The following is a 24,541-nucleotide window of genomic DNA, read 5'->3' on the forward strand; positions in this document are numbered from 1 at the left end:
TTTTTCCCTAGCAAACATAATTATATTGAATATAATTAGACGGGTCTTTTAAAATTAGAATCAGTCCCTTTATCAAATACATTCTCTGCTCTTAGATATAGTTTTATAGATAACAATCTGCTGAAGCTCACTTTTAAATACAAATTTGATGTACCTGAAAGTATTAATGAATGACCACAAAAAATTTCCATAAACAGCACTATGGGATTTGGGCACGAAGGCATTGAAAATCAGGTTTGATACTTTTCATACTTATTCTTGAATATAATTTAATATTTTTACAGTACATATTTAGTGGTTATTATGTGACAGCCTATGGCTAAAAGTTGCCAAGGACAGCCCACACAATCTCAAAAGAAAACTTTTCATTATTTATTGGTAAGTTTGCTTCAACAACAACAAACTTGGCTTGATGCAAAAGCAAGCTTCTCTAGGAATGTGTAAACAATCCCAGTTACAAAATTTGTAATTTACAGAGAACTTTCCCTAATGTCCCTGAGGATTCAGGGGAGGTACACACCATGGTACCTAGCGACACTCACCTTGCGGTAAGATTCATGTGGCACACGGCTACTCTCAGCCTCATCCCCACACGCTGCATGTGGTAGAAGCACAAGTGGTGCAGACGGCCCACACGAGCACGCAGGCGCTCAGCGCTGCCCGCGTAGCCGTAGGCTCCATGCAAAGCAGCAGAATCATTGGGATGCATAGTTTTCAACATAACTAATCATTTTCCCCAAAAAATATGGGTTGAACTACTCTGGTGCCTTCCTAAAAGAAAGAAAAAAAGTCTTAATTAGAAATGTCAGTTTTTCTTTACACAAGATTTACTTTATCATTAGCATGTTTAAAATACATTTGACAAAACGCTACATTTGTGACTAATTTAAAAGAAAAATATGCAGATTTATTATCTCCTATAAGATAAGCAGGCAACAGTTTAAACCTTAAGGCAAAATTTTCCATTCTAACATAGTAAAGCCTTAGTACATTGTGCTTAGCACACCATGGATGCTCAACAAATATCACAAACAGGCTCAATACCAACTGAGCCTTAAGATGAATAAAGAAAAAGGTGGCAGAAGAAGAGGAAGAAATCTGCTTCCACAGGAACAAGCCTGCTGGCAGCCTGCCTCTGTCCCCCATACTCTCAATGTCCCAGCCCAATAGAAAGTCAATGTGGTTCACATATGGGAGACAACGCTTTCATCACCTTCTTCATGGAATCCTTATGAAGCGAGACACTGGCACAAACACATCCACCCTTTTCTAACCCCAAACTCCACATGTAGATCCAGGGAATGGAAACCGGCTTTGGCTGGAGTACCACAAAGAAACCAGGTTTGGCAGCTCTGCAGGCTCTCAGCTCCCGAGAGCACTGGCCTCACTATGCTCTACCCTCTAGAAGTTGGAATGTTCCTTGGAGTAAAAAAATTAAACATGGTGGAGGCCAAGCTAAAAAATCATGTCTCCATAGTTCTTGATCCACCATCACTGAAGTTGGTGGTTTGGAAGAAATGTTACCATCCTCTCTTTCCCAAGGCCTACACCGATTGACTCAGAGTACACTGAGGCTTTCCACCCTGAGTAAGACTTAGGAAAGCAAGTTTCTTTCCCAAAGAAAAGGCAAAGGAACGGCAACAACCTACCACCCTGCCAAACAGCCACTCCACCTCACAACCTACTTCCTCTCTCTAGTCACCCCTGAAGGCCCCCTTCTTCTTAGGTCCCCTTCTTCACCTTCAAGGAAGATCACTCAACAAAATCCAAGTTACCAAAACTAAACGCCTGGGCCGCAATTCATTTCCTCCACAGACTTCTCAAAAGACAAAATGTCAAAAGTTTGGAAGTCTTTCAGGAACAGGGCTTTTCCTTTTTTGGCAATCCCGCCTTACTAACACAGACAGGTAAGCTTTGCTTACCTGACCAGTATGCTTTGATAGCTCTCTTCTGTCTGTCTGAAGCTAAGGAACCCACACACAAGAGGAGGGAAGGAGAATCCATAAGACCAAACACCAAAAAAAAAAAAAAAAACCAAGTATTTTCTGCTCAGCCAACCAGTGCTTGATCAGGATATTTATCAAAAGATGTCCCCATCCCTCAATGGGGGTCTCATTAAAACCTTAACATTCCTGTATTGTTCTACACAAATGGACAACACGTTAACAGGCTCTGCACCAACTGCCTCTCCCTCCATGAACTCATGGAGATTTTCATCCACGATAGAGGATAAAGGGAACACTATTTAGTTGAAGAAGTGTAAGTAAGATGATCAGACCTGAGTAAAATATAACTGATACATTTCCACAATGTCCTGTCATCCATCCCAAGAGGCACAGAGAGCTCTTGGAAGAGTCCTTCACACAGTGGACTGTCAAACACACTGTTTACAGTTTCCTGCGATGGAAATGTGGAGGCTCATACAGAGAAGCAAGAACATCAAACTGTACACACAGGCAGTCCCAGCCCAGGTGTTGCCAAGGGCAGTCCAGTGCTTGGAGCCACAACCACCAGAAGCGCAGCAGTAATATCTGCCATCCAAAACTTTCCTGAAACTTATGATTCTATTTGGGAAATACTGTTGCCTGTTACTCAGCTCTCCATTTGAGCCCAACATCCTTGTAATTATAGGAGAAATCAGAGTAATAGCACTCACCTAAGATAATATGGATAAATTCAATAAATCCAGCAAACAGGAGTGTAGATAAAGGCAGGTCATTACTGCCTAAGCACATCTGGAGTTTTTCACTGAGAAACAGTATTTAATAACCTAGTTGAGGGACTTCCTTGGTGGTCCTTTAGCTAAGACTCCACACTCCCAATGTAGGGAAACTTGGTTCGATCCCTGGTGAGGGAAGTAGATCCCACATGCAGAAACTAAGACCCAGCACAGCCAAATAAATCAATATTAACAAAACAAAACCAAAAAACAGTTGGAGAAATAGCCTCATTAACGTATAATGCCACTTCATGGCTCATATCTTCCACTCATCTATGAATTCTTTTTATTCTTGATAATGATTATTATTTAATTGGGATAGAAAATTTCTTATCTTTCAAAAAGATAGCAAAGGACTTCAAACATGAACTGTTTACTGATGCAATTTGGGGGGAGAGTCATTTATTATTTTGGGACTTTCTCCAGTGGCTCAATGGTAAGGAATCCATCTCAATACAGGAGTCACAGGAAATGCAGGTTGAATACCTGAGTTGAGAAGATCCTCTGGAGGAGGAAATGGCAACCCACTCCAGGATTCTTGCCAGGATAACCCTATGGACAGAGAAGCCTGGCGGGTTACATTCCCTGGGGTCACAAAGAGTCAAGACACAACTGAGTGACTGAGCACACACACACAACTTTGCCTCCAGCAAGGAGCTGTCACGGCAATTCAGAGAAGTGAAGAAAAGTATAACATACAAGGAATTTCCATTCTGGCATAAGTTGCAACTATGGAAAACAGAAAATTGATATTATGCTCCATATGAAAAATAGCAAGTAAAAAACAATTTTCCAGTAATTTCTCTCAAAAAGAAAAAATAGAAAGCAAAATAATGAATAGCACAAAATTATGAAAACAAAACCCCAAGTACATATACAGAGTAAGAAGACACATATTAAATATGATTCTTCAAAGCTTCCAGAACACACAGGGCAGACGTGACTGAGGCCATGAAAGGTAGACTGAGTAAATCCATCCCCTCCACACACAAAGAAAGGTTAGAGATGGAGAGCCGGACAGCTGGCAGCAGCATTTGTAATCTGTGAGTGTTTCCATTTCTGACATCTGGTAAAACTGTCTGAGGCAAACCAGGCAAAAGTTTGTCCAGCTACCAGAAGATTAACTCCTGCATATGCTCAATGCTCTAGTCCAAATATTAACTCCAAATGAAACGGTGGTGTGAATCCCAAGGGTAGACTGAATTTCAGAAGACTCTGCTTGCCTTGGAGAGTCTCTCAGAGAGGCAAGGAGTGGCTGTGGCTCACCCTGAGGACACAGACACTGGTGGCAGCCATTCCTGGGAGCTGCCCCCACCACATGTACACTGGTGTGGGCAGACACCACCAAGGGATTCTCTCATCTGTACATTCCCGATTCTCATCATCAACTAATAAGAAATAAAACAACTGAGAAAATATTCATTATCAATCATGAAGCTAACCGAATTAAAACTTTCTTGATAAGCAGGAACAAGGTCAAACACTGTCCCTTAAACCTTTCCTCTCTGACATCAATCTATACCACATGCATATTCTTTCCACAAACCAATTGAGAATATAGTTCTTATTCTTTCACAAGAATTCTTCACAGCTCTGAAATCATAAAGGATCTTAAAAAGAGCTGAATTTAATACCGCAACATCCATTATTCAGGATTATCTGACAGTCTGAGTCTCTGAGGCAGACTTTTATTTTGGCCACACCCTGTGGCATGTAGAATCTTAGTTCCCAGTCCAGGGATCAAAAACCCTCATATCTGCATTGGGTACATGGAGTCTTAACCACCGGACTGCGAGGGAAACTGGTGGTAGGCATTTCTTGATAGAGTCCTTGGTATTCAGCCTCCTGAAAGCACCTGATATTGGGTCCCACCTTTTGCTTCTTAGGATAACTTCTTGCAGAGTTCAGTTAGAAACTAGAACTTCTGCAGTGGATAGAGTTCCTCCTCCAAGTTAAGGTACTTGAAACATTTCTCACCCAATTTCCTCACATCTCATTCACGGAAATAAACACACAAAATAGAAGCAAGCTAACAAAAGAAAAACACTGAGTGAAACATATAAGAAGAAAAGAGTGAGCTTGTAGGGAAAAGTTGAACATGCAGTTAATCTTTAGAAACTGGGGGAGTTCTAATGAGGTAAATAAAACTGGAGCCTATTATACAGAGTGAAGTAAGCCAGAAAGAAAAACACCGATACAGTTTATTAACGCATATATACGGAATTTAAAAAGATGGTAATGACAACCCTGTATGTGAGACAAGCAAAAGAGACACAGAGGTATAGAACAGTCTTTTGGACTCTGTGGGAGAGGGATGGGGGGATGATTTGGGAGAATGGCATTAAAACATGTATAATATCATATAAGAAACGAATCGCCAGTCCAGGTTCGATGCAGGATACAGGAAGCTTGGGGCTGCTGCACTGGGATGACCCAGATGGATGGTATGGAAGGCAGGTAGGAGGAGGGGTTCATGGGGAACACATGTACACCTGTGGCAGATACATGTTGATGTATGGCAAAATCAATACAATATTGTAAAGTTAAAAAAAAAGAAGAACTGCGGGAGTTCTAAAGTAGAGTTGAGAAAAATCCAAAGATGAGGAGAAAAAGCAGTGAATCTGCGAAAATCATACCACCAGCATTCTAGATATCCTAACCTTCACTCCTCTTTTTACACAGTGGTCTTCATCCTGACTGCAACCTTAGAATCACCTGGGTGGGGATAAGGGCCACTCTGATGCCCGAGGTCCAGCCTCCAGAAACTGGTTTAGGTTCAACTGATTAGGGTGGAGCCTGAAGATTCCTCTCCCTGGAAGAGTCTGGATGCAGAAACTAACCCCATGTAAGCATCTGCTAACCATCCACTCTTGCATTGTCTTTGCATCTGAGCCTGGAATGGCTACAGACCTGCTATGAAGGAGTTACAATGATCACAAAGAGTTTTAACCAGAGTCCCATGACACATTTCATGCTTCCAGAAAAATCTTTATAAACCCAAGTCCAGAGATTACAGCATTGAAAATTGAAAATTTTCATTCTGCACGGTAAGGAAAACTAAAATTTCAGATAAAAACCATATTTAAAAAACATTAATAAACAGATGAGTCAAAATTAGCCTGGAAAGTTATCTCTAAAAGGATAAGGAGAATTAGAATAGAGCTAACAAGGATATCAGCCTTCTTTAAAAGTAGCCTTGTCTTGATTTTGGAATCATGAAAGCATTATACAGAGTTATAATTATAAAAGAACTAATTTTTTGAAAAAGCAATTCCTAAAATTTCAGAGTAAATTTAAAATAAAACTACCTATATATCTACCCATCCTGTTGGTTCAAAGAGCCATACAAAAAAAGAACTATCAAAAGTGGTTTTAAACAAAACAATTTGAAAACACATTCTCTGCATGATACACCCATGTGAAGACAGAATAACTGCAAAAAGATAAATTTTATGTTTCAGAAGTCACATTATAAGGTAAAACAAATAAATAATTATGTTGATATCATTGAGAATTGGGCTTAGATATGGGACAAAGAGAATAGATGATGGGAGAAAAGAGATACAGATGTAAGCAAAATAAGATTAAGTAAAAAACTAGTGTCCTGTATCTGATTTGGATTGGAAACACCCATATAAACATATTTGTTTACCTTAAAAATGTATTCTAACTTGGTCTAACGAAAAAAAGCCAAAAAACAATAAGCAAGAGCAATATCCCCTCTAACATCCAGATTATAGTCTTTAAATACCATTTCACACTAAAAGAAGACAGGGCTGCTTGGAGAAATGGATGATTCCAGGGCTGAGCAAATGCTGTACAAAATGAACTAGAAACATCCTGTCACACCAAAAACAAACAAAAAAAAAAACAAGCAAAAAAAGACATTAAAAAAAAAATAGCCAAGACTTCTAGAGTGTGTGCAAAAGACTTAGGACCCAACCTGAATATACTCCCACTGCCCAAAGATGGCCCAAGATTGATATAAGCATAACAAATAAAATGGACTGAAGCAGATCAGAAATGCTTAAATCCATGAGCTCAAACTGACATTCACAAAACCAAACCAAACAACCAACCATGAAAACTCACTAGCCCTTCTCCTCACTAGAGGAGAACCAATTCCCCATTTTGAAAACAGGTTTTAAAAATGGAAAAAATTATTTTCCCTACTCTCTCTATAAACACTATAGTTCAGTGTTAACTAAAGAGCTTAGAGCATCCCCACTTTGCAACCCTTAATAAATTAATGGACCTTGAGCAAGGATCATGAATAGCTCCAACATCACACACACACACACACACACACACACACACACACAAAAGATGTTATGTACCTTATAAGGGGGATATACAACCCTACCTCCTACATAGACGAAAGGCGTGAAGAAAATCCAAATGAGCTGTATCAAACTTCTAGACCTAAACATCTACCTAAGGTGCCAGGGGAACAAGTTAATTGAGACAGGGGGAGATGCGATCAGCCAAATCCAGACTGTGGGAATCTCTACAGGTCAAACAACCTAGAGGCTTGGGGTGGAGGGGAACAGAAAGGCAATCTGAATAACCTGTGTCAGCCAAGTGTACCTTATTTAATACTGCTTCCAACAGAAGAGGGGAAAAAAGACAACTGTGAGCACTGGCTAGATACTAATGGTATTAAAGTTAATATTTATGCATAAAACAATAAAGTGAAAGTGAAGGCGCTCAGTCATGTCCAACTCTTTGCGACCCCATGGACTGTAGCCTACCATCTTCCTCCGACCATGGGATTTTCCAGGCAAGAATACCAGAGTGAGTTGCTATTTTCTTCTCCAGGAAATCTTCCCAACCCAGGGATTGAACCTGGGCCTCACACATTGTAGGCAGATGCTTTACTGTCTGAGACACAAGGGAAGTCTATAAAAATAATGTTTATGCTAAATATGTTTAGAGGGGGGAGATTCCACATCTTTTAAAGATACATACTAAAATATTTATGGATAAAAATGATTTGATGTCTTGGAACTTCTTTAAAAGAATCTTGGGAAGTGAGGGTGAGTTTCAGATGAATCAAGATGCCATCTCCCCCTAAAGACAAAAGAAAAGGTGATGGAGCGCCAATGAGAGGTTAGCAGGAGAAGCAGCTTAAACTACAGCAGGGTTGGGTGTGTTATACAGATTTCATCCTTCTTGAAGACTGTCCTTCAACAGGATTCTGCTGTGATTTAGAGCCATCCTTCTTTTTCTGGTACAGAGAGGGAGACACCTTTACAAATGGAGATTTCCTTTATCAGAGTAAATGTCCCTCAGAAGAATAACTTCTACTCTGTCTTCAGAGTTTCTCCTGTGTCTATTTCTGAAAAACACAACCAACTCACAACAATTTTTCTGCCAGAATGCCCTATTCTGGAGTGACACATTGTGTTACCCTTTCATTCTATTCTATTTTTGTATTTTTGAAATGTTCTTAAAAATCTACAGGAAATTAAAAAGGAAAAAAAAAAACACTATAGAAATCAGGTGACAGAGGGGCCAGAGCTGTTTCTAGAAAAGCAGCTCCTCTTGGCTCTGAGCCTCAGTGGAGGCTGTGGGAGGAAAGGACAGAACGCAGAGAACATGGGTCTAGCAGTCAGAGCACAGTGCCTCAGAGACCAGGTCGGCCACCTGCCAGTCACAGGACCCCAAGCCCACCGTGTGCCCTCTTCGGCCCCCAGGCCTTTATCTGTGAAAATACCTGCCTTGCCTCCCTCAGAGGACTCCTGGGACAACTAAATGAGTTACAACAGCTCAGAGTGCTCTGAAACCACCACAAAAACAAGGGTTTTTCATCACTTTTATTATTAGAAGTCCTGGTAAGAGATTTATTCTTAATGGCAGAGGCTGGATTCACAAAGGCTTGGAAAACCCATTGTTCCTCACAGGAGACCACAGTGGAACAAGAACTCTTGAGAAAAGTCATGTGTAAAACCCAATTTTCTAGACTATAAAGTTTCACTTCTACCCAGATTGCTGCAATTTTTAACCATTATGAATGCAATCTTTCAAAAAGAGTCTCCTACTTCCCTGACTACATAAAGAAAATGGATTGAAGGGGTGGAGGAAACAAGTGAAATAGGTGAGGGAACTTAAGAGGTACAAACTCCAAATTATAAAATAAGTAAAAGGGGACTGGGGACAAAAAATAAATATATAAACTTTTAAAAATAAGTAAATCATGGAATTATATAACATAGGAAATATATTCAATAATATTGGAATAATTTTGCATGGTGACAGTTGGTAACTACACTTATCATGTACTGTATAAAATATTAAATCACTAATGATGTATACCAGAAACTAATATAACATTGTAAGCCAATCATACTTCAATTTTAAAAAATTCTTTTAATTTTACATTAAAAATTTACATATGCTTAGAAAAAGAAAAGAAGGTGGATATAAAACCCTAATTTATAACTCAAGGTCATCACCGTGGATATTACTAACACCTAAAATTCTGGGAGTTGGTGATGGACGGGGAGGCCTGGCATGCTGCGATTCATGGGGTCGCAGAGTTGGACACGACTGAGCGACTGAACTGAACTGAACTGAATGGCTAATGGCTAATGTTATGCTCTTAGGAACCAGCAAGGTGCACACAGCAGGTCTGCTCGGCAGGTCTCCTTCTGCTTGGCTCAAGGCCCCCTCCTTCTCTCCCTTGCTGTGTGGTCCTCAGTGGTTGCTGTCAGCCCACAGTGTCTTTGCCACCAACAGACACTTCCCAGACTCCTGGGTTGAGCAAAGTGAGGGACACATGGAAGAAAGGATTGGGAAATAAATGCAAAGACCACTCAGCTCTTGGGGAACCAGCCGTGAGTCGAGGCACAAAGCCCACTGTGGGATGCAGAGGATTCTGTTTACTTCCTGCCCATTAGCTGAGCTCCAAAGTGAACATTTATACACACACATGCTTCCCACAGCCTCCACCTGGACCAGAGACCATCAGCAAAAGTGGCTTCAAACAAAGGCCAAGTGACCAGACAAGGCTGGGCCACTTCTAAGAGTCCTGGGAAAAGGACACAACTCCCAGCAACACCTCCCCTCTCAGGGGAAGGGACTGGGTGAACCCACTCTGGCTCTCTGAGGTCACCCCACTTACACAGCAGCAATGGAGACCTCACCTTTCAGAGAGAAGCACTGATGACCTGGGGAGGTGGTCTCTGTGACTCAGGCCCAGGCAGAGGCTTCAGGCCCCTCCTCTCCACCCTGAGGGCCCCGGGCAGGCAGAGACCTGTCCTCCCCACCCTCAGTACCCGTGGAGGTGCACACAGGGGCCAGGGGTGCTGGGAGCGCTCCGGCTGTTCTGTTCTAATTAGGGGTGACCGGCAAGTGCTCCTTAGCCTGGTACTTGTTTCTCTGAGGGGTAGAGATACTCCTCAGTTCTCAAAGGACAGCCCATGGAATTCTCCAGGCCAGAATACTGGAGTGGGTAGCCTTTCCCTTGTCCAGGGGATGTTCCCAACCCCGGGATCAAACCCAGGTCTCCCTCATTTCAGGCAGATTCCTTACCAGCTGAGCCACAAGGGAAGCCCTTCTCATAGGACAGAGGTTTTCATATCTCAAAATCCTAAAACCCTAAAAGCCTCACTCTGGACTGGCGTCACCCTGCTTTCTCCCACTGGGGCTGCCAGGAGTACCTGGGAGGCCCTGCTCCTGCTGTGGGTGGAAAGACCGCACTTCTTGGGATCATGGATGATCCACAGGGCATTCTGTGCACCTGAGGGATTAAAAGAGGGCCGGAGATCAAAAAGGAAATATGTTTGTGTTTTAGAAAATCCTGGGCTGAGTTTAGATCTTCCACCATCTAAAATATAAAGAGTAACAAGCAGTACAGATTGATCACAACACGGGAAGTTGCTTCATAAAATCAATTATTTAACTAACTAGCACTGCTACTAGTACTAGCAGTACTGCCACACAGATGAGCCCCTAAATTTAAACTCCCCACTTCTCCGCCATGACCACCCAGAGACCAACCTCCTGAAAGGGCCCAGGGCTCTACCAGTTGCACGTTATGCAGCCCCAGGCCTGGCCTTCCTGGACCCCAGCAGGAAGTATTACTGGGGCTGGACAACTTTGAAATCAACACTCCCAGCACCACAGTGGGGAGGATTCCATCTCAGGAAGAACCCCAGATCCTGTGGCCTCTCTCTCTATGTCTGTTTCTCCCATGAGCTGCCACAGCCAAGATCCAGAACTCATATTAGAATGGGATCCATCCAAGGCTTAGTGACCCCACTCAAGAGGCTAACAGCCCAGAACAGCAAGAAAAACCAGTAGCTCAGTCCAAACCCAGCCACATGGGCTCTGCTTTGAACCCACCTGACTTTAAGACTCTTTTGCATCTGGTACCAAAGAGAAACTAGAGAACCAGGGACAGCAGGAAGAGACCTGCTCCAGGATATGATCCAGCATTAAACCCTGAGGCCACTCATCCAACCAGGCACCTGGCATGAGCCACAGGCAGACACTGAGGCCCCAGGGTTTCCTGATAAGAATTCATGAGAGCTCTGCTGTGTGAGGTCAGGAAATCCTGCACAAACAGGCCACACCAGCTTGCCACCTGTGTATTTCAAACAGACTTACTGTGACTATGCGGAAATTCCATGACTAGGACAGCTGCACACGGGACAAAGAAGGGCTGGGGCAGCCTGACGGGCTCCTGCTCCCTCTCCCACTCCTGTCCTTCACAGGGCACTGCAGTAGCTAGGTGGTCAGTACCCTCTCAAAGGCGGCATCCTGCCCCACATACCTGTCCCACCCTCTGGCACAATGGCCAATCCTCTTCTGAAATCAGTGAGAACTCCATCCCCCAGGGCCATCCAGTCACCTGGGAGCTGACGGATACTCTGGTCTCTCCAGTTGTGTGGGGTGGACTTCACCTGCCCAGCTGCCCACTGCCCACAGTGCCCTTCAGTCCAGCGCAGCCTTTAAACAAGAGCCACACCTCCCACCTGTAAACCACCTGGCCCACCTACCACACCCCCAACACAACGGACTGAGGACAGCTCACACCTTCTCCACATCCTCCATCCCTTTCACAGCACCTGCATCTTCCACCCGTCCTGCCCTCACACACTCACACGCCGCCCGTGTCCCTAAGGCAGCACTAAGGGACCACGGAGAGCACGAACTCCCCAGGGGGGGGTCTGCAGCAGACCCCCAGCAGGCTCAGCCAGAACAGGGGGCTGACAGCACTGTGTCCCCAGGTGGATTGTCCTCTGGGGGATCTTGACCCAGGATCTTCAGGGTCACAGGGGTCACTGACCTCACAGCTTTCTGCTTCTGGTTTGCCCTGCACATTCCCTCCTACACCCTCTGCCAATGCCAGGATACCAGGATCCCCCTTCAACCAGGAATCTGCTCCCACAACCAGGGAAAGAAAGCAGCATGGAGGGTGCACAGAATTCATGGTGAAGATGGAGCTCCTCCCCCAGGGGCTTTGCTCACAGTTCCAGCCCACGGGGAAGGGGGCAGCCTGGGGAAAAGTGTGCTCTTAGAAGTTCTGGGCAGCTATGGTCCAGATGCTGGGTTCTGTTCCCCTGGAAGAGGAAAGGCGATGATATCTTCTTAGAAAAGCATTTATCAGATGTGACCTGGTCAAGGTAATAATTTTTACCTTGTTAAACTATAACAAAGCGCCATAAAAGGTACTTTATTCTGGGCTCGGGTCCAAATTACCTTCCTCTAAATCACAGGGCACATATTGCCTGAGGCTGTTGGAATCTTCTTTTGGTCAAAGATCAGTCAGCCTTTATACTGAACACCAGGAACTTTCTACCATAATATAAAATGTCTTTTATTTCAAGGCCATCCTTCCACAACACTCTTTAACCAGTTAAAAGAAGAACAGTAACCCCTGGAGTCCAGTTCTCGCCATTCTAAAGATGAATACAACCTCTGAGCTCTATCATGTTTCCATGAGGGTTTATCCTCAGACCTTAGACCACTGGCTCTCCCCACTGGTCCCTTCCACCTCAGTACAGAGACACATACACCAAAAAGCAGTGCACAGTATGAAAATCTTTTACCTCCAGAAATGTAAACATTCCCCAAATTAAATAGGATTTCCAGTAACACTTTATGACTGCTTTCATTAAGGAAGGCTCCTGTGCATCCTTCTGGGCTCGCTTCACTTCTTGATCCCAGTACCTGTGATAAAAACAAAGCACAGTAAAGAACAGTGTGTCCACCAAAGGGAAAATGGGAGAGGGACAGAGGGGAAGATAAGCCTTCACTACAGGGCACTCTATGGCTGCCCCATAGATGCTGGCTAACTGCTCACAGGGCTCCTAAAAGATAAGCAGTGCAGACTCTGAAGCACCAGAGAAACAGGCCTTGAGGCAAAAGTTCCAGATTCTGGAAACAAGTTCCTGCCAAGATTTGCTGGACTCACAGGTCACAAGCAGCTCAGGTGGGCAGACTCCCTCCTCCAGGGACCCCACCTACGGGGATAGAGCTCGGCCTCCAGGGCCGTGGCTGTGGGCTCCCTCCATGCCCACAGATGCACAGGGAATGCGGGCCTCCAAAGTGGGCTAAGCCCAGGGTCAACTGAGTGGCTGAGCGTGCAGTGTCAGGAGAGGAGTCTCAGAAGAACCCAGAGGAAGGCAAAGCCTCCCTCAAACCTTTAGCCCCACGTGGAAATTCTCACTCTTTCTCCCCTTCTCCCTGATGTCTGTGCTCACCCTTGCAGCTCTTCTCCGAGGTGCTGGGAGCGATCTTCTGGAAGCACCGAGTACATGTCATCTGGTTCTAATTTCCGTTTGTGACCAATTTTAAACAAGGGGTTTAGCCACCTGTTAAAAATTAAAAGGAGAGTGACATATATCCAAATTACACATCTCTAATTAGAAACCTACATTCATGGACATTGTTAAAAAAAGTCTACATTTTAAATATATAAAGATATGGGGAAAATTAGATATATGCTTACAAACACACATACATTCTAGGTATAGGAAAGTCATGCTGGCTTATATATTACATAATTAAAGCAGCCTCTTTGTGGCCTACTGAACATACATTGTACATCTGCTTTAATGATTAAGAAAAAAAAAATGTTTAGAAATCAAATAAAGTAACAGTGGGTCAGGCATGCAGAATAGAGCCGAATGGCCATTGTGGGTAAGGCTGCAGATATGTTCCTGTATTACTGAGGACTTAAATCTTCTGAAATGTATCAGATTGAAGGATACCTACATGCGCTGCTGCTGCTGCTGCTAAGTCGCTTCAGTCGTGTCCGACTCTGTGCGACCCCATAGAAGGCAGCCCACCAGGCTCCCCCATCCCTGGGATTCTCCAGGCAAGAACACTGGAGTGGGTTGCCATTTCCTTCTCCAATGCATGAAAGTGAAAAGTGAAAGTGAAGTCGCTCAGTCATGTCCAACTCCTAGCGACCTCATGGACTGCAGCCCACCAGGCCCCTCCATCCATGGGCTTTTCCAGGCAAGAGTACTGGAGTGGGTTGCCATTGCCTTCTCCCCTACATGCACTAGTGGTAAAGAATCCGTCTGCTAAAGCAGGAGATGTAAGAGATGCTGGTTCGATCCCCAGGTTGGGAAGATTCCCTGGAGAAGGAAATGGCGACCCACTTCAGTGTTCAAACCTAGAAAATCCCATGGACAGGGGAGCATGGTGGGCTCCAGTCCATGGGGTCACAGTCGGACATGACTGAAGTGTCTTAGCACCAGTAATATTCAAAGAAGTTGCAAACTTGAGGTCTCAAGGTCTCCTTAGATCAGTTGTCAACACAGAGAAGTTTTTACAGGGAGTTATCTTATGGACACAACACCCTGAGTCTAACAGGCTCTGGACCCGGAACTACTTACAGTCCTGTCAGACTCCCCTCAGCCAGAACACTCATGTGAGCCTCTTTCTGAACCCAACCTTCTGAAGACAACCTCAAGATAAGTAATAGCTTCCCAACTAAAATGCGATTGATTCTTCTTATGGTCCTCCTCGGCATCACTCTCGGGAAAATTCATTTATTTTTAAAAGTAACATTCAAACATCCAAAAGGGCTGGAATTTTACTGATTGTTGGATCTGTCACCATCAGCCTCAGTTGGGGAATAAATATTGCTCACCAGACTTTCAGGGAACTTTAGCTGACAATATCACCAAACTACAGTTTAATTCCACCATGCCCAGGTTTCTGCCCAGGGACATCAAGGTTGCCCCCACTGCCACCACACCCCTTCAAAGACATATGTGTTAGTCAAATCCCTGTTTTCTGGGGGTCCAACCAACCATTTACTATGAGCCCTCCACCTACAGGCATGGCCGACTCTAGATAATTACCATGCTTAAGGGCTCTGGGGACAGGATCATACCAAACATGGAGGGGCCTGGCCATGCGCAAGTACCCTGGATGGAAGGGCACCACCATGAGCCTAAACAAGACTCAATAAAATTCAAAGACCGTGTGTGTGCCCCTGAGGGATGTTTGTTCCTTGAGGACCTTGTAGCAAGGGCCACCCATGTTGGGCCATCAACCATCTCCAAGAAAACTACCAGGGGACACTGGGCTATATGTGGTTCACACCCAGATCAAGGTTACATTCAGATTTTAATTACACTTGCACAACCTGTGAATCAAAGGGGGCCATTCATCTAGTCAGGAGGGGAGCTGGACTGGTAATAGCAGTTGTCACTCTTGTAGGATCCCTGGTGAGCCTAGCATGAGAAAGAATTTATAATATCCTAAGTATAAAAAAAAGAAATTAAAAAAGTCAGAGACTGGCCTAGGTAAGTAGAGAACCCAGTTCTAACCTTAGAATGACAAAATCTTCACTAGAGCCTCTGGTCCACATGACACTTGATCACTGCAAAGCTCTTGACTACCTGCTGGCTGATCAAGGGGGAATTTGTGCCCCAACCATTTCCTGCTGTTTTTATGTTAACACTTGTGGTTAGATAGAAAAGAGCACATCCCAATTGCCAGAGAAAACTGCTTTCAGACAAAGACAAATATCATACGGTATCACTTATACACGGAATCTTAAAAAGCAGTATAAATGAACTTATCTACCAAAGAGAAACAGAGTTACAGATGTAGAAAATGAACTTATGGTTACCAGTGAGGGAGGGAGGAAGGGACAAATTGGGAGACTGGGACTGACATACATAAACTACTATATACGTATCCAACTCTTTGCAACCCCATGAACTGCAGCCCACCAGGCTCCTCTGCCCATGGGAATTCTCCAGGCAAGAATACCTGAGTGGGTTGCCATGCTCTCCTCAGTGGATCTTCCCAACCCAGGGATCTAACCCAGGTCTCCTGCACTGCAGGCGGATTCTTTACAGTCTGAGTCACCAGGGAACTATATATAAAAGACATAACTGATAAGAACCTACTGTGTAGCAGAGGGAACTCTACTTAATACTCTGTAATAGCTTTTATCTTTTTTAAAGAAAAGAACCTTTTAAAAATAGTGGATACATGTCTATTGATTTACTTTGCTGTACTCCTAAAACTAACACAACACTATAAATCAACTATACTCCAATAAAAATTCTTCTTTAATAGAGAGAAGGTCACTTGGCCAAATACTCAAAACAGAAGGGGCCTGGCTGAACAAATTTGTGACAGGAACAAAAGAAGGTTCCCCAGCTTCCCTGGGCTTCTAAGGCCATTCTTAGAACCCCTTACATTTATTCTCCTTTTCTGGCTTTTTGGCCCATGATTCTTCAATTGTCTCTTTAGCTTTATCTCTTAGAGAACTGAGGCAACCAAGTGGCAGATGGTCTTTACCTAAGGCTATGAGCAATTGGGACTCTAGGCTGGTGACAATCAGATTCATTTTGGTGGAATCAGGAGAAATCTGCTCCTCTAACCCAAAGCAAAAACAACACCCAGTTGTGGATGTGACTGGTGATGGAAATAAAGTTCGATGCTGTAAGAACAATATTGCATAGGAACATGGAATATTACATCCGTGAATCAAGGTAAATGGAAGTGGTCAAGCAGGTGATGCCAAGAGTCAGCATCGATATTTTAGGAATCAGTGAACTAAAATGGGGTGAAATGGGTGAATTTAACTCAGATGACCATTATATCTACCACTATGGGCAAGAATCCCTTAGAAGAAATGGAGTAGCCATCATAGTCAACAAAAGAGTCCAAAATGCAGTACTTGGGTGCAATCTCAAAAATGACAAAATGCTCTCTGTTCATTTCCAAGGCAAACTATTCAATATCATGGTAATCCAAGTCTATGCCCCAACCAGTAATGCCAAAGAAGCTGAAGTTGAATGGTTCTATGAAGACCTACAAGACCTTCTAGAACTAACACCCCAAAAAAGATATCCTTTTCATCATGGGGACTGAAATGCAAAGCTAGGAAGTCAAGAGATACCTGGAATAACAGGCAAATTTGACCTTGGAGTACAAAATGAAGCAGAGCAAAGGCAAACAGAATTTTGCCAAGAGAACATACTGGTCATAGCAAACACCCTCTTCCAACAAAACAAGAAAAGACTACACATGAACATCATCAGATGGTCAATACCAAAATCAGATTGATTATATTCTTTGCAGCTGAAGATTGAGACACTCTATACAGTCAGCAAAAACAAGACCAGGAGCTGACTGTTCAGATCATGAACTCCTTAGTGAAAAATTCAGTCTTAAATTGAAAAAAGTAAGGAAAGCCACTAGACCATTCAGATATGACCTAAATCAAATCCCTTATGATTATAGAGTGGAAGTGACAATAGATTCAAGGGATTATATCTGATAGACAGAGTGCCTGAAGGACTATAGACAGAGATAAGTGACATTGTACAGGAGGCAGTGATCAAGACCATCCCCAAGAAAAAGAAATGCAAAAAGGCAAAATGGTTGTCTGAGGAGGCCTTACAAATAGCTGAGAAAAGAAGACAAGAAAAAGGCAAAGGAGAAAAGCAAAGATATACCCATCTGAATGCAGACTTCTAAAGAATAGCAAGGAGAGATACAAAAGCCTTCCTAGTGATCAAGGCAAAGAAATGAGGAAAATATTAGAATGGGAAAGACTAGAGATCTCTTCAAGAAAATTAGTTGAAACCAAGGGAAAATTTCATGCAAAGATGGACAAAATAAAGGACAGAAATGTTATGAATGTAACAGAAGCAGAAGATACTAAGAAGAGGTGGCAAGTATACACAGAAGAACTATACAAAAAAGATCCTCATGACACAGATAACAATGGTGGTGTGATCACTGGACAACAGCCAGACATCCGGGAACATGAAGGCAAGTAAGCCCTTGGGAAGCATCACTACGAACAAAGGTAGTGGAGTTGATGGAATTCTAGCTGAGGTATTTCATATCCTAAAATATGATGCTTTTAAATTGCTACATTCAATATGCCAGCAAATTTGGAAAACTGAGCAGTGGCCACAGGACTGGAGAAGTTCAGTTTTCATCAATCCCAAAGAGAGGCAATTCCAAAGAATGTTCAAAGTACCACACAATTGCATTCATCTCACACGCTAGCAAAATAATACTCAAAATTATCCAATAGTACATGAACCATGAACTTCCAGATGTTAAAGCTGGATTTAGAAAAGGCAGAAGAACCAGAATCAAATTACCAAAATCTGTTGGATCACAGAAAAAGCCAGAGAATTACAAAAACATCTACTTCTGATTTATTGACTATTGCTAAGTCTTTGACTGTGTGGATCACAACAAACTGTGGAAAATTCCTCAAGAGACAGGAATACCAGACAACTTGACCTGCCTCCTGAGAAATCTGTATGCAGGTCAGGAAACAACAGTTAAAACTGGACACGGAAAAAGAGATTGGAGAGAGGGGTATGGCAAGTTTGTAGAGTTCCAGAAAAACATCTATTTCTGCTTTATTGACTATGCCAAAACCTTTGACTGTGTGAATCACAATAAATTGTGGAAAATTCTTCAAGAGAGGGGAATACCAGATCACCTGACCTGCCTCTTGAGAAACCTGTATGCAATTCAGGAAGCAACAGTTAGAACTGGACATGGAACAACAGACTGTTTCCAAATAGGAAAAGGAGTACGTCAAGGCTGTATGTTGTCATCCTGCTTATTTAACTTATATGCAGAGTACATCATGAGAAAGCCTGGGCTGGATGAAGCACAAACTAGAATCAAGATTGCCAGGAGAAATTTCAATAACCTCAGATATGCAGATGACACCAACCTTGTGGCAGAAAGTGAAGAAGAACTAAAAAGCATTTTGATGAAAGTGAAAGAGGAGAGTGAAAGAGTTGGCTTAAAGCTCAACATTCAGAAAATGAAGATCATGGCATCTGGTCCCATCGCTTCATGACAAATAGATGGGGAAACAGTGGAAACAGTGGCTGACTTTTTTTTTTTTTTTTTCTCCAAAATCACTTTAGATGTAATTGCTGCCACAAAGTTATGACCAACCTAGACAGCATATTAAAAAACAGAGACATTACTTTGTCAAAAAAGGTCAATCTAGTCAAGGCTATGGTTTTTCTAGTAGTTATGTATGGATGTGAGAGTTGGACTATAAAGAAAGCTGAGTGCAGTAGAATTGATGCTTTTGAACTGTGGTGTTGGAGAAGATTCTTGAGAGTCCCTTGGACTGTAAGAAGATCCAACAGGTCCATCCTAAAGGAAGTCAGTCCTGGGTGTTCATTGGAAGGACTGATGTTGAAGCTGAAACTCTAATATTTTGGTCACCTGATACAAAGAGCTGACTCATCTGAAAAGACCCTGATGTTGGGAAAGATTAAAGGCAGGAGGAGAAGGGGATGACAGAGGATGAGATGGTTAGATGGCATTACCAACTCAATGGACATGAGTTTGGGATAAACTCCGGGAGTTGGTGATGGACAGGGCAGCCTGGTGCGCTGTGGTTCATGGGGTCGCAAAGAGTCGGACACGACTGAGCAACTGAACTGGCTGACTGAACTGATGGCAGAAAGAAAAGAAGAGCTAAAGAGTCTCTCAATGATGGTGAAAGGGGAGAGTGAAAAAAGCTGGCATAAAACTTAACATTCAAAAGATGAAGATCTGGTCCCAACAGTTCAGTTCAGTTCAGTTCAGTTGCTCAGTCACGTCCGACTCTTTGTGACCCCATGAATCGCAGCACGCCAGGCCTCCCTGTCCATCATCAACTCCCAGAGTTCACTCAGACTCACGTCCATTGAGTCAGTGATGCCATCCAGCTGTCTCAACCTCTGTCGTCCCCTTCTCCTTCTGCCCCCAATCCCTCCCAGCATCAGAGTCTTTTCCAATGAGTCAACTCTTCGCATGAGGTGGCCAAAGTACTGGAGTTTCAGCTTTAGCACCATTCCTTCCAAAGAAATCCCAGGGCTGATCTCCTTCAGAATGGACTGGTTGGATCTCCTTGCAGTCCAAGGGACTCTCAAGAGTCTTCTCCAACACCACAGTTCAAAAGCATCAATTCTTTGGTGCTCAGCCTTCTTCACAGTCCAATTCTCACATCCATACATGACCATAGGAAAAACCATAGCTTTGACTAGATGGACCTTTGTTGGCAAAGTGATGTCTCTGCTTTTTTGAATATGCTATCTAGGTTGGATATAACTTTCCTTCCAAGGAGTAAGCGTCTTTTAATTTCATGGCTGCAGTCACCATCTGCAGTGATTTTGGAGCCCAGAGAAATAAAGTCAGCCATTGTTTCCACTGTTTTCCCATCTATTTCCCATGAAGTGATGGGACCAGATGCCATGATCTTCGTTTTCTCAATGTTGAGCTTTAAGCCAACTTTTTCACTCTCCACTTTCACTTTCATCAAGACGCTTTTTAGTTCTTCTTCACTTTCTGCCATAAGGGTGGTGTCATCTGCATATCTGAGGTTATTGATATTTCTCCTGGCAATCTTGATTCCAGCTTGTGTTTCTTCCAGTCCAGCATTTCTCATGATGTACTCTGCATATAAGTTAAATAAGCAGGGTGACAATATACAGCCTTGACGTACTCCTTTTCATGGCAAATAGATGGGGAATCATGGAAACAGTGACAGACTTTATTTTGGAGGCTCCAAAATGACTGCAGATGGTGACTGCAGCCATGAATTAAAAGATGCTTGATCCTTGGAAGAAAAGTTATGGCCATCCTAGACAGCATATTAAAAAGCAGAGACATTACTCTGCTGACAAAGGTCTGTCTAGTCAAAGCTATGGCTTTTCCAGTAGTCATGAATGGATGTGAGGTTTGGACTATAAAGAAAACTGAGCACCGAAGAATTGATGCTTTTCAACTGTGTTTTGGAGATGACTCATGGAGCACAAGGAGACCCAACCAGTCAACCCTAAAGAAAATCTTTCCTGAATATTCATTGGAAGGACCAATTCTTTGGCCACATGATGTGAAGAACTAATTCATTGGATAAGACCCTGATGTTGGGAAAGTTTGAAGGTGGGAAGAGAAGGGGAAGACAGAGGATGAGATGTTTGGACGGCATCACCATCTCAATGGACATGAGTTTGAGCAAGCTCCAGGAGCTCACAATGGACAAGGAAACCTGGCGTGCTGCAGTACATGGGATCGCAAAGAGTCAGACACATTGAGCAACTGAACTGAACTGAACTCAGTATGTGACAATGCCTATGCTTAGCAGGTAGCAAGATCAGAAGATGAACCTTTGCCCCTTCAGAGTCCTTCAGTAATAAGGAGCAGTAAAAAAGAAAGGCTGATAACCCAGAAATATATCCCTGTCCCTCCCTCGAATGGAAACCAACTGCTCTTATCTGAGTTTCAGGTTCAATCATAAAAGGAAAGAAAAAAATAAGAACTGATTAGAACTAGGTAGGACCCAAATGGCAGAAGCTCGAACATCTAGTAGACACAGAGCCTCATTATGCATCCACTGTAATATATAAGCATGATAAATTACACACCAACCAGGACCACTACAGTTGACAATGGCTATAACAACAAAGCAAAGAGCTCATACAAGGACTAAAAAGGAGTGCTACCTTAATTTCAGGTCCAAATCACACTGCATTATTGGGTAAGCCATGAATATTCCTCCCTCTCTTAACCTGATTCCCTTATTTTCACTTCAACCCTCCTATATACCCAGTTGGGCTGAGAGGTTGAGTTGCAAACTAAGTCCTGCTTTTCCATTCTTTGGTCACTGAGCAAAGCCTGTGCTCTACCAGTCTCACCATCAGTTTACTTATTGGTTGTGGGAATCTGAGGGAGAAAGAACCTCCCCATCATGATAAGGGGTCTCATCCTGGGCTAGGCCCCTGGCACAATTCCAGGCAACCAATTCCATGACAAGCACAACAGTTACATACACAGGAAACATAGACCCCAGAACCAGACTTCCTGGTTTGAGATCCCACTCCACCACTTACAAGCTGTGTGATGGTAAGCAGCTTATTCAACCTCTATGCTTCAGAGTCTTCAAGCATGAAATAAGAGGTAATAGCTCCTTCCTCCCCAGGAGTAAAACTGGAAATGGGTGCCAATGAAACTGGAAGTCTTCACCTTCCATTTCTATGCACATACATTTTCAAAGTCAACAAACAGAATGTGCTTTGAGAGTTTCTTGCCTTACTTGACGTTAAAGAGACATTTGTCTACTTTGCTATTATTTATGGTAACCACACACATATTCCTTCTTCTAGGTCCCTCTTTCCTAAAGGGCGATCAAATAGCCAAGGGATGTAGCTACATGCACTGAATACATCACCATCAAAACAAGCATAGGAGCTGCCATCCCCCTGGGGATCCCCTAGGCTGTCCAATAAAAGAAGTATCAGAATTTGTGGAAAAGATAAATGGGTTATCTTTAAGACCTAATAATCACCCAAGTGGGATTAAAATCCAAAGGTTCAGGCCTGCATATCTGTAGTCCCAGCTGTTAGATGAAGACTTCCATTAAGAGCTTTAACTCTCTGCAGTGCTTTTCATTTCTGTGTTTCCTCCAAGCTCATGGACCTGTCAGTGGTTTCGGGACCAAAGGACTCCTGGGCAGGACCACCTGCATCAAGACCATGCACTGCTTCTCTGAAGGACAGAGATCGGGATAAGACCCCACAGGTTTCAGGGACCCCATCCCCAGGGTTTGGTTCTCAAAGGTAGAAGTGGAGATATTCACAATAGGGCCAGGGGCTGTGGTCAAATACATACTCTACTCCTGGCAGTGTGCCCCAGGCAAAAGCAACACATGTTCCAGAATAAAGTCCCTATTCATTTCATACAAAACAACAGTGTTTTGTACACACATGAAATTGGCCAAAACTAGGTACTAGGACATACAGGACCACACAGGGAGTAAAGGAGGGACAGAAAGAAATACATGGTCATAGACAGGGGGAAAGAGGGAGCCTAAGGAACATGGGAAAAGGTGGGGACGTTATTGGAAGATGGCAAAGATGCAGGGCACTAAATAGATAAAGAAAATTGTTCACAAGCTGCTTGCTTGGGGGTGGGGGGGGCAGGGGGGACTTGCAGCTTATTTCAGAACTGACAGCAAATTCCTGAATGGTTCTGAGGCCACTGGATAAGGTGGAGAGTAGGGAGCCCAGTCCCTTCTCCTGCTGGGCAGTGACTTCCCCTGAGCAAACCTCCTTGCCTTCTGCTCCTGCTGCATCAGCTCTCAGGCTCCGGGGCTGGCTGGACAGAGAGCAGCAAGGCAGGGAGACTCAGTTTCCCTGACACCAGGTTCCTTGGTACCCTTCCCAACCCTACCCTCCCAACGTCCCAACCCCACCGGCCCCAGGCACCCAGGCACACTCCCTCGCCTTGTCCCTTGGTCCCCAACAGAAGCCGACAGTGTCAGGCTTGCCCCGCAGTGGAATGTCACAGCTCAGACAGGGCGCTCACCAGACAAACAGGCGCGAGCAGAAGTTCGCCTTCTGCACCGGGCTGGTCTTCACCTCCGCGGACACAGGCAGCATCTTGCCGGCCAAGGTGGTCACAGACCAGGGTCTCCCTGCTCAGGCGGCGGTGGGGCTCCTGCTGCTCCTGGAGGCGCCGGCGGGGATGCTGGAGACTGGCCGCCTCACAGGCCCACTGGGCCGGAGCCTGAGAACACCTGCTTCTGAGAGTGGACCACCCTTTGTGCACCAGGTCTGCCTCCCAAGACTGAGCAGCCTCCAAGGTCCACCTTTGAGGCACCCGCTCTGTGCAGGTGTTGCCACAGGCATAGGATAGAGACAGCGCACCACGTGCGGGACTGCAGGACCAAGAGACAGCCAGGTAGATGCTTCCAGAAGCCTCACGCAGGTGGGAGGCAAAGTTATCAGCTCTTTGATAAAGGCAGCAGGCTGACTGAGGGGCACAACCAGCCCAGCTCCCAGGAACACACCTGGCCGCAAACTCTGCGGAAGTTCCTGCTCTGTGCCCAGGCACTCACCCAGAAGGTGGAGACGAGAGGCTCAGGCCCTGCCCATCTCTGCTGCTCAGAGGCTCCCCATGGGCTGCAGAGGAAACCTGGAGAAAGCTAGCAGAAGGAGATAGAAGCCTCCTCTCTGGGCCCTCTGCCCTCATCAAAACCAAACAAGGGCCCTGTGGGAAGTTCTCCAACTGTAGTGAAGCAGAACCCAGTGGGGCCTTCCTGGGATAGATCCTACCCCAACCCCATGCCCTGTGCCTGTCTCTTGTTTGTAGAAAATCTTCAGTCTCCCAGGCCTCATCTGAATCACAAAAGGCTGGCTCAAGGATTAATGACTGGAAAAATGTGAACATGTAATAAAATAAATAAATAAATAAATAAATAAAACTTTATCAATAGATTAGCCATACTGCAGTCACAGAATCTTTAGTTCCTCCCAGAAGGCTACAGATAATATGTTTGGTGCATATTCCTGAGTTGTTTTG

The 24,541-nt window shown here is 44.0% G+C and overlaps 1 protein-coding gene across 1 annotated transcript; it reads right to left on the reverse strand.

Moving 5' to 3' along the window:
* Positions 1 to 707: 707 nt before the first annotated feature.
* Positions 708 to 24,044, reverse strand: LOC112445525 (ATP-binding cassette subfamily C member 4). The gene is made up of 4 exons (XM_024989038.2): positions 23,546 to 24,044; positions 13,429 to 13,539; positions 12,775 to 12,895; positions 708 to 771 (listed from the first exon to the last, which is right to left on the reverse strand). Exons 1-4 carry the CDS (start codon positions 23,617 to 23,619, stop codon positions 724 to 726), a joined length of 354 nt encoding a protein of 117 aa, XP_024844806.1. The 5' UTR covers positions 23,620 to 24,044; the 3' UTR covers positions 708 to 723.
* Positions 24,045 to 24,541: the final 497 nt, after the last annotated feature.

This window comes from Bos taurus, unplaced genomic scaffold (assembly GCF_002263795.3).
Source record: "Bos taurus isolate L1 Dominette 01449 registration number 42190680 breed Hereford unplaced genomic scaffold, ARS-UCD2.0 Leftover_ScbfJmS_1713, whole genome shotgun sequence".
Lineage (NCBI taxonomy): Eukaryota > Metazoa > Chordata > Mammalia > Artiodactyla > Bovidae > Bos > Bos taurus.